General features: G+C 49.4%; 1 protein-coding gene across 1 annotated transcript in view; it reads right to left on the bottom strand.

Annotated features, from left to right (window-relative positions):
- Positions 1-18,124, bottom strand: part of ptprsa (protein tyrosine phosphatase receptor type Sa) — a 170,607-nt gene that overhangs the window by 40,174 nt on the left and 112,309 nt on the right. Inside the window, exons 14-22 of the mRNA XM_030372990.1 lie at positions 16,902-17,237; positions 14,371-14,564; positions 12,396-12,422; positions 11,133-11,250; positions 4,931-5,524; positions 3,626-3,720; positions 2,609-2,859; positions 2,088-2,175; positions 230-442 (exon numbers count right to left, since the gene is read on the bottom strand). Coding sequence (XP_030228850.1) covers positions 230-442; positions 2,088-2,175; positions 2,609-2,859; positions 3,626-3,720; positions 4,931-5,524; positions 11,133-11,250; positions 12,396-12,422; positions 14,371-14,564; positions 16,902-17,237 — 1,916 coding nt within the window. The remainder of the gene's footprint in view (positions 1-229; positions 443-2,087; positions 2,176-2,608; positions 2,860-3,625; positions 3,721-4,930; positions 5,525-11,132; positions 11,251-12,395; positions 12,423-14,370; positions 14,565-16,901; positions 17,238-18,124) is intronic.

Raw genomic sequence — 18,124 nt, 5'->3', positions numbered from 1 at the left:
AACCTCAATGTATTATATAGATTTGATAAAACATCTTTCGGGACGGAGTCACAGCAGAATGTCAACTTTGAGTCGCAGAACTGAGCTAGCGGAAAATATCTCTCAGATTTGACGACTCTTATCGAAAGAACGCTCCGATTGCATATCCAAACAAATGACACCTCGATCGAACCGGGCCGCATCCAAACGAAGCGATTCCCAAGTGTGAACAGCACAGCAGTGGACTCACCCCCGAGGTGGTGTTGAGCTCGGCCAGCAGGAAGAAGACGTACTCCTGTCCCGGCTCGAGGGGCTTGTTCTCACAGCTGCTGTGGCGGTGCTCCGAGCCGACCATGTAGCTGGTCGGAAGATGCCGGAAGCACGCCATAACGTAGGGCTTCCTCTGGTCCTGCTGGGCTAGCTGCCGCCGCGACCGGTGTCTCGGGATCACCTCCCGGAGAAGCTGGAGACAGAGGAGTGTGCAGGGTTCAAGTCTGTTCGATACATCCAACGTTATTCATACAGTGCTTTACGTGTAAAAACTCGGGATAAAATAAATACAAAGTGAACGACAAGGGTAAGGCCACACACAACGAGAATCAGATATACTGTGAGCTAGCGATAATGAGTCGAAGATAGTAAAAAAAAAAAAGAAAAAACACTACTAGAAGAAAGTGAAACTAGACAGCTTTGGTCTCAAATATTGAAAGATTAAAGTCTACCAACTTCCCCTCCCATTCATTAGTTTATTACTGACTTAATTTCATCCAGTGCGGCTATCTACCTTTAAGTTAAACAGCACCGAGGCAGAAACGATCATAAACAGCGGGGACATTTGTCAAGGAAAACAACAACCATTGGAAAAATATAATAACGAGCAATCTACCGCTTTGATTTCCAGGCAGAAAGAACAACAGTTTGACGCCACCAGACAGGTAAATAAGCCGCACAAATCCATTTACTCCCCTTTTAGATTTCATTCTCACTTTGATGATTCTGTTTTGTTCCCGGAGTCAAAGCTATCCATCCACTCATCCAGTCATTAAATCCATTAAGTTCACCCAGCGTTACCCCAATCTCCTGCCTCATCCTTCCTTACTTTGCAAAAGTATAATTGAAAACTTTTCATGCGCGTCGGGTAAAACCAAACACTGTGGGTGTGTAACAAGCCTCCTCCAACCCTTCCTCCAGCCCTCCAGGTGGGTGTGTGTGTACTGACTGAGATGCTCAACATGCTTCTGGAGTTGTCTCGCTGTCTGCTAATCAGACAGCACCACTACCACCTTTCCCCCCTTGGTACGATTGATTAAGGATGTGCAGACAGGAAGATGGGGCTGATCCTCAATCCAATAGGAGAGGATGCCGGCGGATCGGTGGCTCGGTTTGACCTTCATCGCTGTGGGAAAGGCGTAGGCCGACTGCGTGGTCGTGTGTGTGTGCGTGTGTGTTGTTTCTTAGACGTAAACCCCCTGAAATATAAATATGTTCAAGTGCGTTCATTTGTAAGCCAATCTGGGATGGTGTGGGCGTGGCCTTGGCACCACTACAGCTTTCCCCGTTCTAAATTACCAACCTGAACTAAAGCCCCTTCTTTCCCCTGTGCTCAGCGATAATCAGCCTAGAGTGCGCGTAATTCTCACAAAGCCAGATTTATATTGGCTAATTCGCCAAGCGTCTGGAGAAACACGAGAACGCATGATGTGCATAAAGGCGGCGGCAGGGTTGTAGTTCAGTGGCTAGGGCCAAAGGCACTGGGTTCGATCCCCAGTGTCAGCAGTCTACCTTTGGGCTCATACCTACCTACTTATCCACTGCAAGGTTTAGATGCAAGCATCTGCTAAATGACTAAAGAGTAAATAACAAAAAAAAAGTCTTGCCAGCGGCGATTGGAAAATGACCAAATAGTAAATAGCTTAATAAATTCCCAGCCATGGTGAATAGTAAAATAACTAATAGTAAATAACCTACGGTAATAAATTCCCATCAGTGGAGAAGAGTAAATATCAAAATAGTAATTAGGATACAAAGATAGAGAGGGAAGGGGGGAGAAGGGACTACAGGCAATAGGGGTGCTAGCGCTTCCTATTGTTGGGGGTCTCCATGGTTACCTCATCCATGTCCATCTCGTCCGGGGTCTTCAGGTTCTTCACCGTCCCGGTGGTCCGCTTCAGCGGCACGGCCACCAAGTAGAAGTTCCTGTACACAGGAAAGTACACACCGGGCAACAGTTATTAGACCAACTTACTTTTATCTTTATTACGTTGAAATGTACAGATAATCAATTGTATGTTAATTGGACATCTACAGAGTTTAGAAGATACATTCTAATATTTCTTATTTTTGCAACCCAAAACCAATGTTTCCAAAAAAGAGAAATTGGGGACAGACAGACAGACAGACAGACAGACAGACAGACAGACAGACAGACAGACAAGATCAATTCTAACATTCTGGATAATTTCCTACCAAAACGAAAGTTTACAAAAAAGATAATCGGGGACCAACACACACACACGGACAGACCCACACGGACAGCCGGACAAACCCACACAGACACACAAGCAGACAGACACAAGGACAGAAACAGACACGGAGACGAGTCCACATCACGAGAGCCAACGCCACCCACTTGATGTCCTTGCTCTCCACAGGGGGGAATGAGATGGTGAGGGCACTGTCGGGGTCCACGTCGATCTCCAGCCTGGGCTTCTTGTCCAGCACCAGGGGCGCCGTCCTGGCAGCCACGCGGTGCCGCGTGCCCCCGTCCGACCGCTCCATGCAGGTGACCCGGAACTCGTAGGTGCTGTTGGGTCTCAGGCCCAAGACCAGCGCCTTCAGCTGCCGGGCGTCGATGTCCATCTTCTGCCGGCTGTACTCGATCTGGAGGGGGTGAGGGGGGGAGAGGGGGCAGGCGTGGGCCGTGAGATAAGGCTGGTGTGTATTGATCCCCAGAAGGGAGATTCAGGTGCCACAGCAGCAAGTACTGGATGTACAGGATGGGATGCATCACATGTGTCTGCATACAATGGATGCAGAGGAATGGAAATGTAGAGGCAGAAATAAATCACAGATGGTTGCGACGATCAGGAATTGGTTTCGCAAGGAGTGTTAACAACAGAGGTGAACCGATTCCCGGAATTGGACCACAGTACGACAGACTTGCACTACTCTTTACCCATCTATCAATCCATCAATCCATCCATCTCTATGTATGAATACAAGGGAAAGGTTATGGGGAATGAGAGATGGTCGTTTGAAGGACAGGTGGAATGATTGAGAATCTGGACAGACACATATTTTGAAAGGTAAATTGACAGCTTTGATTGAGAAATAAAACACAAAAAAGGAAGGAACAAGGGTAAATAGGAGCATACGTTATCCATATGATCAGCCTGTCCTTTCTTCTGTGACACCCTCTTCTCCCTCCTAATCTTAAATTGGGCATACATTGTGTGTTCTGACTGTTTAAAATACCTCCAGCCACCCCCCCCCCCCCCCCACCATCTGCGGTTCCCACTTTATTTCTCTGTGGTGATGTCAGGAGGAGGTTGAAATGGAACCAGGAATAAAGCGAACTCTGAAGCCGTCATAACATCTATAATTCATCCCCCTGTCACGTCCAATCTTCCCGGGCTCTGCTACTTACTGTGCATTTGTACGGAGACCTGCTCTCAGAAAACTTCCACGCCACCATCACTGTGGTTTTGGTGGCCCACCTGACCGTGAAGTTCTTTGGAACATCTGGCGAAAAGTACAGACGGCACAACTTTAGGACACAGGAGTGGAGGGCAAAAGCAAAAATAAGAAAAATCGGGGGAGAAAATGAGCAATTCGTTAAAAGTCAAACAGTCGCCGATCTCCTGCAAAAAGTTTCCACCTCCTGAGTGGGGGACAGTGAGTGGTCAGTGACACGTGATTGGCTGTGACGAGGGCAACCCTGATTGGTTAAGACACACAGCACGAGAGACTCATGAACAACAGACCCACGGGGCAACGGGGGGGGGGGGGGGGGGGGGGTGGGGTCGCCTGGCGAGCCGATGTGGGGAGTGCCAACCCATCTCTTGAAAAACCCTCAAGACACTCGATCCGTTTGAACCAGAAGAACCAACCACAATGGAGGCCCGAATAAAACACAACCCCTGAGGTATCTCTCTCTCTCTCTCTCTGTCGCGCGAGGCTGGGTTGGCACTGTCCAACGCGCTGCCAGGCACCACGCAGAAGACAGACCCAAAACACAGCATGCCAGCGGACCTCAGCAGTGCATCTGGGGGGATGCCATGCCGCAAACCGTCCCAACAACGGGACACAGGGAGGGGGTAGAGTTAGTGTGGGAGGGGGGGGGGGGGAGGTGGTGGTTTAAGTGGCAAACAGGGTGGGGGGGGGGGGGTTATCTCAAAAAAGAAAAAACTCAGAAGCCTGAAGCAAAGAAAAGAAAAGAAGAAAGGAAGAACCAAGAAATCTCCTCTCTAGCATCCTTCTAGAAAAGAGGTCCTTCACCGGGGGGCGTGACGGTCATCCTACCTTTGGACGTGCGGAGTGACGTGAGCGTGCTTAGGGCTGCAGGGACGGCCGACGGGCGCGTGTCTCACCCAACGGGCGTGTGTCTCACCCAAAACGAGCACTTACCTTTGGATCTGGGAGAGGAGGGGGTCCGCCCCGCTTCCCTCAAACTGACCTGGCTGTACCCTACCGACTTGCATTTTTTACCTTGTTTGGGGGTTAGTGAAGTGAGTTTTCCACAGCAAACAGGATTAAAATCGCAATCTTTAGTGAAGAAGAAGTGAAGGTGGTTGAAGGAGGGAGAAGGGGAGGTGGGAGGGTTTTTTTTTCCCCGTTTTGGTTGCGGTTGTTGTTGCCGGTTCTGTGTATCTACGTCTACTCGGTAAGACCTCTTCCAGTAAAAACTAAAAAAAAACACCCCTCCCTGGTCGGATGGCGATAGAAACCCTACCTGTGGGCTCAAAGGCCACTGTGCGATACTGGATCGGCGGGCTGTAGGGCCCGGGACCTACACTGGTGTGCGCTCGTATTTTCACATCGTACGCCGAGTCCGGCTTGAGGCTGTTGAGCACAAAGCTGGACAGGCCGGGGGCCAGGCGCAGCTCGCGGGGGGGTGCCCCGGAGCCCGCCTCCTTGTAGGCCAGGGTGTACTCCGTGATGGCGCCGTTCCTCTCCGCCAGCACGGGCGGCGCCCAGGACAGCTGCGCCGAGCAGCAGGTCACGTTGGACGGGGCGTTGATGTGCGGGTAGCCGCCCGGCGTGTTTTCGGGCACGCTGAGCTCCACCGCCGCCTCCTCGCCGAAGCCCCCCCGGCTCTTGGCGGAGATCTTAAAGAGGTAGGTGGTGCCACGGTGGATGCTGCCCACGGAGTAGTGGTGCTCCTGGGGGTCGAACTCCAGCGTGGCCAGCGGGGCAAGGTCCTTGCGGCCGAACTGCAGGCGGTAGCCCTGCAGGTCCATGCCGTTGAGGAGGTCCGGCGGGTCCCAGCGGACCACCGCTGACGTCTCAGAGTCCTGGGCCACAGACAGGTAGGGCGGCCCGGGCACTGGGGGGGGGGGGGGGGGAGAGAGAGGGGAGACAAGGGAGGTTATCGTCAGTGTGAAGGCTTAGTTATGGTTCCACGTTTACGCAACGCAAGGGGGTTTACGGACCCGTTGCGTCCACCTCAAGGGACTGACGTGCGCCTCTCAAAATGCGTCACTTTCATCGCAACTTTCACTTCCTCTCGCACTGTAATCGCAAACAAAAACCTAAAAAACAACGCAACTTGCATCGCAACTTTTGGGAAAAGCGCACCGCAACATCAGGCATTTTAGGCCGTAACAATCTCAAAAAAGGCCCGCGAAATCCTGGAGGCACTGCCTAATCGACCACAAACTGCAGCGCGTAAACACAACAGCGCAGCAATTGACTCGACGCAAACAGCAGGAACAAGAAATACAAAGCGACGGGAACGCACCGTCGCCCGACACACCACATGTTTATTCAGTGTTCAGCTATTGGCTAACAGTAGCAGGTGGGGGTTGGGGGGGGAGAGGGGGGGGGGGGGGGACAAGGCTTAAGAACCTTGTAAATTCCTCGGGCGATCGCTGTTCCCATTACGATTTCATGGCACAGCATCCCAGAATGACTCCCCTGCTGCAAAGCATCACTAAAACTTTCAGCGGGAGGGAGGAGAGAGGGAGGGGGAGCAGAGTGTGTCTCTGTCTGCCCCCCCCCCCCCCCGAGAGCAGTCTCCCCTGTAAAATAGATGAGCTATGATTCTCGGGGTCTAGACGCCATTCTTCAGAGTGGCCCAGTTCTGTGGCGGCGGGCGGATGACATGCACTCTAACTCTCTCTTTAAGGCCCACCCCATCAGTGTTGATGGGGACAGGGGGGACAGGAGCCGCCCCTGGTTCCAGAGTGGAGCCCAGGAGATTTGAGTGAGGGATGAGTGTAGCTGGGGCGGCGTGCTAGGGTCCCATCACTCGGGGAAATTATTCCGCCGGGACTTTTGGCCTCCGATGCCCGGCACCACTTTTCTCCCCGAGTTCAGCCGGGTAGGTAGGAAAAAAAAACGGAGAAAGCCCAGAAGATAGGTGTTCACAGGGATGGAAATGGAAGGAATATCTCCCAGTCACCAGAGTGGTGGTGGTTTCACATGAATAGAACATGAAGGTGTGGGTCAGTGCTGTGAACCCTTGTGGATTCTCTTTTTTTCTGTGTTTTCATTTTACTGTCCTACACTTCCAGCTGTGACACCCTCATTTAATAAGGAATAATAAAGTCCTTCTTATCGTTCAGTGTTTAAAGATGAGTGTATGTTTGTCTATGAATGTGTGGGGGAGAACTTCGTCGTGCTGTTTATCATCCTGTATGCGATGCAGGGAGCAATCTGGACCCCCGGCTGGGACAAAACTAATCCCAACAAACTCAACATCAAACCGCAGCCACCGGCTCTTCACCAGCAGATGGCCTCTGTCCTGTGTGTGTTTCTGTGTTGTGTAAGTGTGTTTCTCTGTGTGGTATGTGTCTGTGTGTTTCTGTGTATGTGTCTGTACGTTTCTGTGTGTGTGTGCGTGTCTGTGTGTGTCAGTGTGTGTGTGTGTATGCGTGAGAGTGGGTGTGTGCGAGATCATTGCTCATGTGTGTTTGTGTGTGTAGTCTTAGTATGTGTACGTAGATATGACACTGTCTGCATTTTCAATCTCCATGTGTGTAGAGATGCAAGTCTAATGCACCCATATACAGTCAGCCCCCCCCCCCCCACACACACACACACACACCAACAAACACAAAGCAATCCCACTCTGTGAAATGCTGTCCACTGCCCCCATTGCTCATTTCCGTTTGCTAATGGTGTTCTTTGTACAGATTGTGTGTGTGTGTGTGTGTGTGTGTGTGTGTGTGTGTGTGTGTGTGTGTGTGTGTGTGTGTGTGTGTGTGTGCAAGAGAAGCAGAGGATGGACAGTGTTATGGGTAGTGTGTGTGTGTGTGTGTGTGTGTGTGTGCGTGCCTGCGTGTGTGGAGAAGGAGGCTGGTGGCTAGCCAACTGGGCCGCGGCGGTAATAGAAAGGTATGGCCCGATGCGCGTGACGCTAGCCCGACTAACCAGCTCTCGCCCAGCCGCCACGCTCGGCATCACACACACCAATAACGGAAACTCAAAGCTAATGACCCCCACTGCTGCTGACTGCGTGTCTGCGCGCGCGCGTGTGTGTTCCCTTCATGCGTCGCACTCTTTCTCACGGTGTGTCTCACTTCCTGAATACATCATCGATTCCAGTGCGAGCGATTAGGTCTTCCCCCGGAACTAATCACGGTGTGGGCAAACTGTGTGTTTCATCAATGTTTAAAGTTTATTGAACGTGTGCGTCACAGGAATAAAATAAACAGTGTTGCGTTGCAAGGTCTGATGGGTAATGCATGAGCAGATTTGCAATAGTGGTTATGTGTGTGTTTGTTTGTTTGTTTGTTTGTGTGTGTGAGTGGGGGTGGGGGTGATGGGGTAGGATTGTGTGTTGATAACGTGTTTGTGTGTGTGTGTCTGTGGGAGGCGGGTGTAGGCAGGGGTGGAGGCTGACTGTTCGAGGGGGGGGGGGGGGGGGGGGGGGGTGAGGGAGATGAGATGGGGGCGGGGGGGGGGGCGGGCAGTGGTCGAGGTAACAGCAAACAAGGAGCAATCCCCCTGCCAAGAGGCCACCACATTGCAATTGTATGTCGGTGTGTGTGTGCGTGTGCGTGCGAGTGTGCATGGTCAACAAAACCCCTTTGCTAGCCCTTTTTACTCTCATCCCTCCCTTTCCATCACTGCCTCGTCTCTCTTACTTTGCTTCTTCATCTCTCTCTCTCTCTCTCTCTCTCTCTCTCTCTCCCTCATCCCCCTCTCTCTTGTCACCTCTATCTCTCCATGCATCACCCGCTATCCCTGCAATACTTAACTCCAGTCCCAGTATATATTCTTTCCTTCCGTCGCTCCATCTCCCTCCACACCTCCCTCCACTCCCCTTCTCTCTCCATCTTCTTTCTTCCTTTCCGGTGACAGGTCTCTGCTGCCCAATCCGTGCGGTCACGTATCCAATCAGCTGCCAGTATTAGCCGCCCCCCCCCCCCGTTCGCCCCACAAACACTTGAGTGAAGGGCTCAAATGAAAGTAAAAGAAAGCGAGAAACACAGAGAGAGATTCCTCTTGATCAACCTCTCTCTCTCTTCCGTTCTGTTCACCGGGCTCCACACACACACACACACACACACGTAACCCTGAGCAGAGTATAAGCTCAATAAGGACAGCATGGATGTCTTTGAAGGGGCATTCCAGCATCCTAAACAAGGACGATTTGTTTGAATCCTTTTTCCTTTGGACTGCGGCTTTTGAAATAGCGAGCTGTCGCAGGAAGATCTTGACTTGCCAATGCCCTACAACGCTGTAAGATGTTCCTTTTTACTTTGTAAAAGAACACAGAAGAAAGGAAAAGCAAACCAAACAATAACATGCTTTTGCATCTGGAACAAAGTGATGGATCCAGAATGAACCTCTGAGAAAGGTCCAATATGGTGTTCAGACTGGGAACAGGGGAATATTGGGGCTTGTTGGAGATGATGTGTGAAAAATGGACAGCCCAACACGTCAATTGTGAATTGCCGCCATCATCATTATTTCCTTTTTCCCCTCCCCGGCGGCAATGGATTTCCCCGTAGTCTGCGGTGATGTCAACGGCAGTGAGGTTATGTCTGTGTGTTTTTTATCTGGGCTAAGGAGCACAAGGCTGTTGACCTACGACCCCGCACTGAAAGGGTCGGCTCGCTTAAAGTGCACCCTTGTTCGATTCCATTCTCCGAGAACGGACGTGCTGTGAAAAAACCCTGTGACGAATGTGTCGGCTAGTGCACTGCAGATTCACCAAAGGCAGAACAAAACGCCCTATTGCTTGAAACCCACATAACGAAACCTCTGCTGTCTACTAAAGCTAACCTGCAGTCCGTCCGGTTCGCTTTATTCAGTAACCGCGGAGGTGCAGGACACATTTTTTAACTCCTCCGGTTTTTATTTCATTCCCTGCCTCGGAGCGAGTCAATTTGGATGAAAGCATCTGCTAAATGACTCCATTGCCTAACCCCTTCTCCGCATAAGGTCCATACGGTATAGTGTCACGGCAGTCACATCCAGGGGCGAGCCCTACCGACCGTCAGGGAGAAAGGGCTCGGGAGCCAGCCAAGGGACACTCGTACGACAGCATAAGAACCATAACGTAACCAGACGGCCGGTGCCACGAGCGGTTCGTTCCCGGACAGCGGCGGTGATCTTCGGAACGATTAGCGGTGTCTGTTCCCCAAGCACCGCCCCCCCCCCAGCGACCTGCCGCCACAGCGACATCACTTCCTGCCTCGGAATCCACTTCCTTTTGTTTACACCCCCGCCGCCCCACCCCGTGTTCTCGCAGTGATTCAGCAGGTGAGGAGGGAGGGGGGGAGAGAGAGAGAGAGAGAGAGTGAGAGAGAGAGAGAGAGAGAGAGAGAGAGAGAGAGAGAGAGAGAGAGAGAGAGAGAGAGAGAGAGAGAGAGAGAAAGAGAGAGAGAGACCGAGAGAGAGCGAAACCTCTGTCAGTCGGCCTTGGACTGACGGAGGGGGCAGGGGGTGACGAGTCTGTTTCTGATGCCTCCGTAACACAAAGCATCAGGACAGGTCGTGATCCCACCCTGCCTGTCAGCGGTGGGTCCCTGTGTGTAGTGTTGTGGGATTGTCATTCTTTGCGTGTTGATGCGTGTGTGGGCGTGTTTGTCATGGTGTGTGTGTAGACGGGTGCACAAGACAGTCCGTCTGTGATGAAGTTCGATGTGCTTGCGCGTGTGTGTGTGTGTGTGTGTGTGTGTGTGTGTGTGTGTGTGTGTGTGTGTGTGTGTGTGTGTGTGTGATTGTGTGTGTGTGCGCGTGTCTGCGTGTATGTGTCTGGCCCTTGAGGAGAACTGCCACTGACGGCCGCACCAAAGAACCTCACTATCGTTTATTTGCCGCCTCAAATTCTTCCAGAGAAGGCTTTCCAACCAAGCCGTTCTCCTATCTATCCAGTGCTGGGCCAATCACGGAGGCTAATCCGGGAGCTAGCCAGCTAGCAAAGAGGCTTAAGAGGCGGGGTAAACAGCCAGGCCGTCTCTGCCAACAAGCTTCGGCGAGACGAGGCTTCACAAGAGAAGACGGTTCCCTTTAACTCTGTTTGAACCAATGAACTTGGAGGTATTCAAATCCAACTCGCCCAAAAAACTCTGTCCCTCCAAATATCCCATCCTTATGACTACTACTCCTATCCCTGACAGAACCGAAAGTCACATTATCGTTAGATAACAACAAAAACGCCTAAGAAAATTCCATCCCAAAAAGATTAATTATTGTTGGATATCAACAAGGAAAGTTAATAATTGTGGGTGTTGGAACTGTGAATGAATTTTCCCCTGTAATCTACTGTTTTTGTACTCCAGCAAACTAGTTATGCATGTAGCGACTAGTTTTGAAATTATGTGTTAGTTATCATTAGCTAACAGCTTTAGTTCTCAAAAAAGTCAAAAAGGTACCATTACCAGCATGTTTTTGAGGCATTGTTTGAGACAGTTCATCTTTAATGATTGAATACTGATTAACCCTAGCATTCAGCGAAACGCTATTGACTTATTACTGACCTGCGCCCTTAGTCACCACCAGCTTAGGTTTGCTGCGTGCTCCATCACCCTTGGTGGTGTAAGCAGCCACCGTGATAGAGTAGGTGGTGTCAGGCTTCAGTCCTCCGATGACCATTTCCTGTACACACAGGAAAAGGGGTCAGAAAAACGGCAGTTAGTAAAGGATCCAAACTTTTATCACTGTCATCTGTCATTGTTTTCTTGGTTTCATGCAACTATCTCGACCAACGCCGTTCATTACACCAATCAAACACAAAGAAAAACATCTACATATCCTCTTTATTTCACTACTCAAGCAGCATGCTTTAAATTCAGCATAATTTCCCTATGGGGGTTTATGGAACGCTATCCACTAAGCTACGCTAAATCCTCGGTTGACAGGGCTGACAGAGATTGAAACACGGGTATTTAAATGTGACACAGCTCTTTCATTGGCCGTTTTTTAGCCGACAGCGTGTGGACAGAACCCTTAAAACCTTAACCGGTTGTATAAATACATGCTTGGTTTATGTACTGGCTGCTCATTGGCCAGCTTGTTCTTTTGAATTAGCTTTCCTGGTGTTCTCTCTTCAAAGAGAAGCTCCTGATCAATTGTGATGAATATTTCAGGGGAGCGAGTTGTTTCTATCCGGCTGCTTGGCCCAGATTGGAGAGGCCAGAGATGGTAAGTGAACGCTGTGCTATATACTATACTGTAAAATACGAGTCTGCTATCAGACTCGAGAGGCTCACTTCAAACTGAGGCTTACAGCGAGGGGCGGCGAGGTTCTGAATGTGGAAATTCTAAACGTCGGGAAAAGTTTTGAGCACTCGACGTGACTCAGAAGGTTTGCAAATAACTTTTCAAACACAAAGAGAAAACACCACAAAAATGAAAGAAAGTGTCAGGCGCGATTCGAAAAGCCACCACAGAAGCGTTGCGGAAAGAAAAACTACAGACACGGCGAAATAAAACAACAACAAAGGGGTACACATTAACACAGCATCACAACACCGGACGACACAGACCGAGCACAGCACATATCGACCACAGCACTAAACATGGAGCATTCAGCATTCCAGTCCAAGGGGAAGTGGGTACAGTTTCAGCCGGGACCATCATTTCAGGACCAGACCGGCCTTGTTCACCTCACAGCCGGGGCTATGGGACGAGGAGGCGGTCTCTTTTGCAAAATCCTGAATCCCGATTGGCTGAGGCAATACCCACTTTTGTGAAATGCCCCGGACACTATTGAAAGCACTCAAGCGGAACGCCATACTCACGTAGTCAGCGGTATCGTCCATTTCCCACTAAAGCCCCAAGCCCCGGCACAGAGCAGAGAGCGGGAGGTATAGAGGGGGGGAGGCACAGCGAGAGAGAGGAAAAGAAGGGAATATATAGAAGTGTGAGAGGCAGCCGCAATCAGTGGAGAGAGGTGGAGAGAGAGAGAGAGAGAGAGAGAGAGAGAGAGAGAGAGAGAGAGAGAGAGAGAGAGAGAGAGGGAGAGAGAGAGAGAGAGAGAGAGAGAGAGAGAGGAGGTACACGAGCACAGCGTGGACAAAGGTTCCCAAATTAGGTCAAGGAGGGGTGCGCTGGATGGGTGGGTGTGTGGTCGGGTGGGGGCTCATGACTTTTGGGGAGGTTGCTTGGGGAGTTGGTATTATGGGAGAGATATTCATGGAGGATTTTTGGGGTCCGTTGTGCTCAGACGATGGGGTCCATACATATCTCCAAAAACAATATTTACTCCGAGTATTTTTAGGATTTCTGTGTCTGGGCAGCCAATATCGATAGGGAAGTTGAACTTGAATGGTGGCTAAAATGCCCGTGGTGACATTTTGCTGCAGTGTGTTAATTAAGGGCTTAATGCTAAGCTTCACTCCAGGAATGTGAAGTAAAAAGGTGTCCTTTACCTGCTGGGATGTCTTACATCAGCAGAAGTCCCTGCGGCTCCGGCTATCACCGGTTCTCTGTGAGGTTAGCTATATATATCAGGGGATGGCCAACTTTAAATGTCTTCCACATACTGGGACTATTATTGGTCATAGTTAGTATCTCCCTCTGTGTTTAGGAGGGATAAGGCTTCATCTGTCACCACCAACATTTGTTTATATTGTGTTTAATATTGTATGTTCTTTTTTTGTATTTGTGTGTTTGGTTTGGTTAAAGATTTGGTAAAGATCCTAAAAATGTGGATTTCAAATCTGAATCTTTTGTCCAGTGAGTTAAACGCATCTAAATAAAAGTACAGTTTACATTTAGAGAGGGAGTCTGGTCCTTTCCATAAGTATCTGTTGTTCCCCCTCAGGCTGTCATTTCAATTGGGATGATTGTCGCTCACACAAATAGCACACTTGGCCCTTTTCTCACACCGCGCTGCACAAGTTTTGTTAAGGGAAAACTACAATAGAAAAGAAGAGAGCGCTAAACAAGCTTCCATTATAATTCAGCCAGCGCTGGAGGCCTCCTTTCTCCACAAAACGCTTTGCTAAAACGCTTTCATGCCAATTTCACTTTGCACCGAGCTACGGAATACTATAATCAGCAGTTTTTGTTTTTTTTGTTTTGTCATTGAGTCTTTGTGTTGTGATACTGGCTGCGGAATGAGGCGTTCGTAGGCAGAGGTCTGGTGAGGCAAGGGGGGCTCAGACATCCTTAATAAAAGGCAGGGAGGGAGGGAGGGAGGGAGGGAGGGAGGGATGGAGACGGAGGGAGGAGGGAGGAGGGAGGTTGGAGAGCGAAGCTTTGATTACAGTTCTCGCTGTTGGCGGAAGGGAAAAGAGTATTGCAGCAGAGTAAAAAAAGAAAAAAAGAAACCCCAACTGGGAGAGGCATTGGTATGACAGCACATATTCCCTTTCCTTGCAGCAATATTTGTTCAGACCGTAGAGAGAAGAATGGTCGCCTTGGTTGAGCGGCCGCGGCTGTATAATCTTTGTAACGCGTGTGAAGGAAAAAGGGTAAAGACACTTTTTCGGACATCTTTGTGTCGTGACCTTGAGTGCTCTTTGGGTCGGACACATTTCATGGATTTCATTGATTTCATAAAGTAATCGTTTAAGACATCCAGATTCTTTGCTAAACTGTAAATCATTTGGTTGGCATATTTGACTCAAAAGGTTTTTGTTTTTGACACCGAGCCCATCTCACGGACGAGGACCACCACCAGCATTTCTCTGGCGGCGATTAGTGCACGTCCCGCTCCGCCGTTGACCAACAGGGGGAGAGAGAGAGCGCGGTCAGCGGGCGCGGTCGTACCTGGGCGTCGGCCAGCATGACGTCTTTGATCAGCGGCAGGCCGCGGGATTCCCCATTCTCCACACGCACGTAGTGGACCTGGTAGCCACGGATCTGCCCGTGCTGTTTGCCCGGCGCCAGCGAGCGCCACATCACCTTGAGGGCGGTGGAGTTGAGCACGTCCACGTCGACCCGCCTGGGCGGAGCGCCGGGCACTGTGGGTGAGGAAAAGGAGCAAATAAAAGCAACAACCATGAGTCCCAGGGTAACCAGAGGCCAGGAGGAAGTGATGTTTGTGAGCCACCGAGGCCCGCGTGTGCAATAATGGACAATACAACATTTTAGTTTTTTTTGCGATTACGCTGCCAGGGCTCAGGCGAGTTGCAATGTTATTAGGTCTTCGGGCGCAGAGGGACAGGAAGCCAATTTTAATAGTGGTGATTGTTCTTCTTTTGTTGTAGAATTATGCAATGAGATCCAGAATTACAGGGTCCCAAAAAACAATAGCACCACCACCACCAGCTTTACCTTATGGTAGATGGCTTCTGGACTGGAAGTGGTGGAAGTCCCATTCTTTCTCCAGCAGTCCACTGTAGAGCTTTATTTCACAGCTGTTTTTGGTTAACATTTGTACTGCTACACTGACAAATTTTTGTTCAAAGCTATTTGGTGTAGGGTCATTTTGTTGCATTTGAGGGGGGGTGAGCCAAATTGTAATTTCGTCCTCATGATTTTTTCATGAACATGTACAGTTCTTCTAAGAAAACGATCGGGCAATGGCAAATTCTGATGGGGATCAGAGGGTTCCTTTGAACTCCTAATCACTGATGGCAGCTACATGTGTTCTTGCTAGCTATTTACTTGCAGTGAATTCCAATACATTTGATGAAGGAGTAGATAGGGGTTAGAGGCAGACGCAAAATCAAACCCAGAACCTTTCACACTGGGAGTCAAACGCCTTATCCACTATACAACCCTGTCATGTATTTTTAGCACCATTATTACTACCAGTAGGAAAGCAGAATCCTTCATTTCCCATCAAGCCTCTCATGAGTCATAATGGCAGACCTTTCTAAAGCTTCCTACACTGGGCACTTTCACTTTAAAGTAGCACACTGCACTTCCCTGAGATCAATGTGTTCTCCACGGCTGCTGCTAAAACGCTTTCCCTGGCACCAAATCCATCCATGTGCTCTGAACTCCCTCCTATGACGACTTGACAATCCCCTTCGGTCGCAATACGATTCATCACTGCTCGGGGCTGTTTATTTGCAGTTGTCCTATTGCACTGACCCAGGTAGTGAAAGGGTTCCCCCCCTCAGGATGCTAGTCCTGACCTAAATCTTCGGTGCTTTTTTCTTGTGTCAAAATGATGGTGACTGATGTGTTATTGGATTTTCTATGCGTACACGGTGGACTGAAGTGTAAACCTGTAATGTTGAGCTATGTCAAGCTATGTTTTCTTTTGGCGGGGCTATCAAGACCATTCAACGTATATAGAAGAGGGCGAGGGTGGAATGTGAAGGCTGCTCTGAGTGGCAACTGGGGTGGGTTTATTTAGCCAACCAGCCAGGTTTTCCTCAGGATCTCCTTTGGCATGGGTGGTCACCCTTACATAAGGTTTGAACTATAATGGGGAGGAACGGTGCAATGGCCGGACCACGTGTGTTAGAGTCAGCTCTGGTTTTCTGAATACCAATGGTACTGAAATAGATTCCTTTAAGACTTCTACCATCAAGTAGACATTACAGTGAGTATGATTCAGAATCGGGCAGGAGTCCCAGCTTTAAAGCGTTAGGTTTAAAATGTTAAACGGTCCAAAAATGACACATTCATGTAGGCAATCATGATCAACCACATCCCGTTGAACCTCCGCTCAACATTTTCCCTCAAGTTCTCTAACCCTGATCTTTACGGACAGAAACCCGATTGGTCCAGTGCTGAAATCATTCTGCAGTGGGTTTGGAGGAGAAGTTCTATAGCTAAGATGACAAAAATGTTCAACAGCTTAATTACATATTATTGTATAGTTTTCCTCAACGAATCAAGCACCGTAAACCTGAAGCCAATTTTACCCAATCAGTCAAGTGCTTTGAGAGTGTGAATGGTAGAAATCAATTTGACGACGACGTCAAGTTGATTTTTATGCAACTTGCAGTCCATTGTGGGTAGTTCGTAAGCTGTAGTCATAAATGTCCTTACAATGTGTTTATGCTCACAACGACTTATCTGTGGTTATTAGGTTTAATTGTGCAAGAATAGTAAAATAATGATAGATCATGCAATTATTAAACTTTTATTTAAAATAAAAATAGCGACCAAAGGTTAACATAGCCGCCGTATTAAACGATTTACTTGGATTCAGTTTCCAAGTGCTGCTCTCCACGGTGCTGCCCAGCAAACGCAGATACAGGATGGGTGGATGGGAGGGGGACAGGTGGATGGGGACGGGGGGACGGGTGGATGGGTGGATGTGGGGGGGATGGATCGATTGATGGGTGGATGGGTGGACGGGTGGACGGGTGTGGGTGAGACGGTGGGGGGTTCCGTACCGTCCTCGTCGGTGCGGCAGCTGAGCAGCTCGCTCTCGGGGCCGGACCCCATGTGGGTGAGAGCGGCCACACTGATCCGGTACTGGGTCCACTTCTCCAGCCGCGGGAGCAGCACCTGCTCGCCGGAGGGCACTGACACTTCCCCCGAGGTCTCCTCATTGTCGGCCGTCCCGGCGGCCGACTCGACGGAGCCCGCCGCCGCCTCCACCTGGTAGCGCACGGTGTACCCCGCCAGGGCGCCATTCTGGCTCTCCACAGGCGGGGGGCGCCAAGCTACCAGCAGGCTGGTGGAGCTGGAGGGGGCGCACTTAATGTCTTGAGGGGGGGCGGAGGGCTCTGGGCAGGTGGAGAGGAGGAGGAGGAGGAGGCAGGGAGAGGGAGGAGCGAGGAGGAGGAGAGGAGGGGGCAAAGGGAAGGGGTGAAAACCAAAAACAAAGAAAAGTGGGAGAGATGAAGAAAAAGGATGAAGGTTTGAACTCAAAAAAGGAAAACTTATAATTGAACAGAAATTAAATAAACAAAGAAATGAGGGCAAAATGTGCTTGGATTTTAAATCATACAGTAAACTGTCAGGCAAATGTAAACATAAATGGTACAGAGGCTTTTGGTATGTAATAATGAATCAAAATGGCCGCCGTCTAAAGCTCCCAGAGACCCTTTAGAAGATAGACCTTATCTATTTAAAAATCCCTTCAACACCGTTGTATTATATATTACATAGCAATCTATTATTAGTTGTATTGTATATCTCTTGAAGCCACAATTCTGAGAACTTTTTACAGCTCTATTTCTCATTTCTTCATCTGGGTAGCTCCTTGCCAAGACATAATCCTTGTTCTGAACAGGGTTCAGGTTAGGTAAGAGAAAAGCCTTTAATATGAGCAATAAGAGCCATCTGCAAAGACATGAATCTCTAAACCTGGACTAGTCAAGACACGGTCATTTTCAGCTGAATTTGTCTGTTTCAAAGTGGTCTCTTAAAAACAAATACAAATTCTGCCACATACTACTTCATTCAGTGGCATGTATCCCACTTAACTAATCCAGATGAAACGAAAGAACATCAAATACTCGGGAATCTTACGCAAAAGGTTATCGTCATTCACTAGTTCCCTCAAATTCTGCCCGTTTTGTCTTTTTATCAACAGACAGCAAAGTAGAAAGTAGCACCTTGTTTGGTGCAAAACCGGATGGCTTTTCAAAACGGGGACTGTGTCTGTACG

Source organism: Gadus morhua, chromosome 12 (assembly GCF_902167405.1).
Source record: "Gadus morhua chromosome 12, gadMor3.0, whole genome shotgun sequence".
NCBI classification, from domain to species: Eukaryota; Metazoa; Chordata; class Actinopteri; order Gadiformes; family Gadidae; genus Gadus; species Gadus morhua.
The sequence above is the reverse complement of the archived record's forward strand: the minus strand, read 5'-3'. Positions and strand labels throughout refer to the sequence as shown.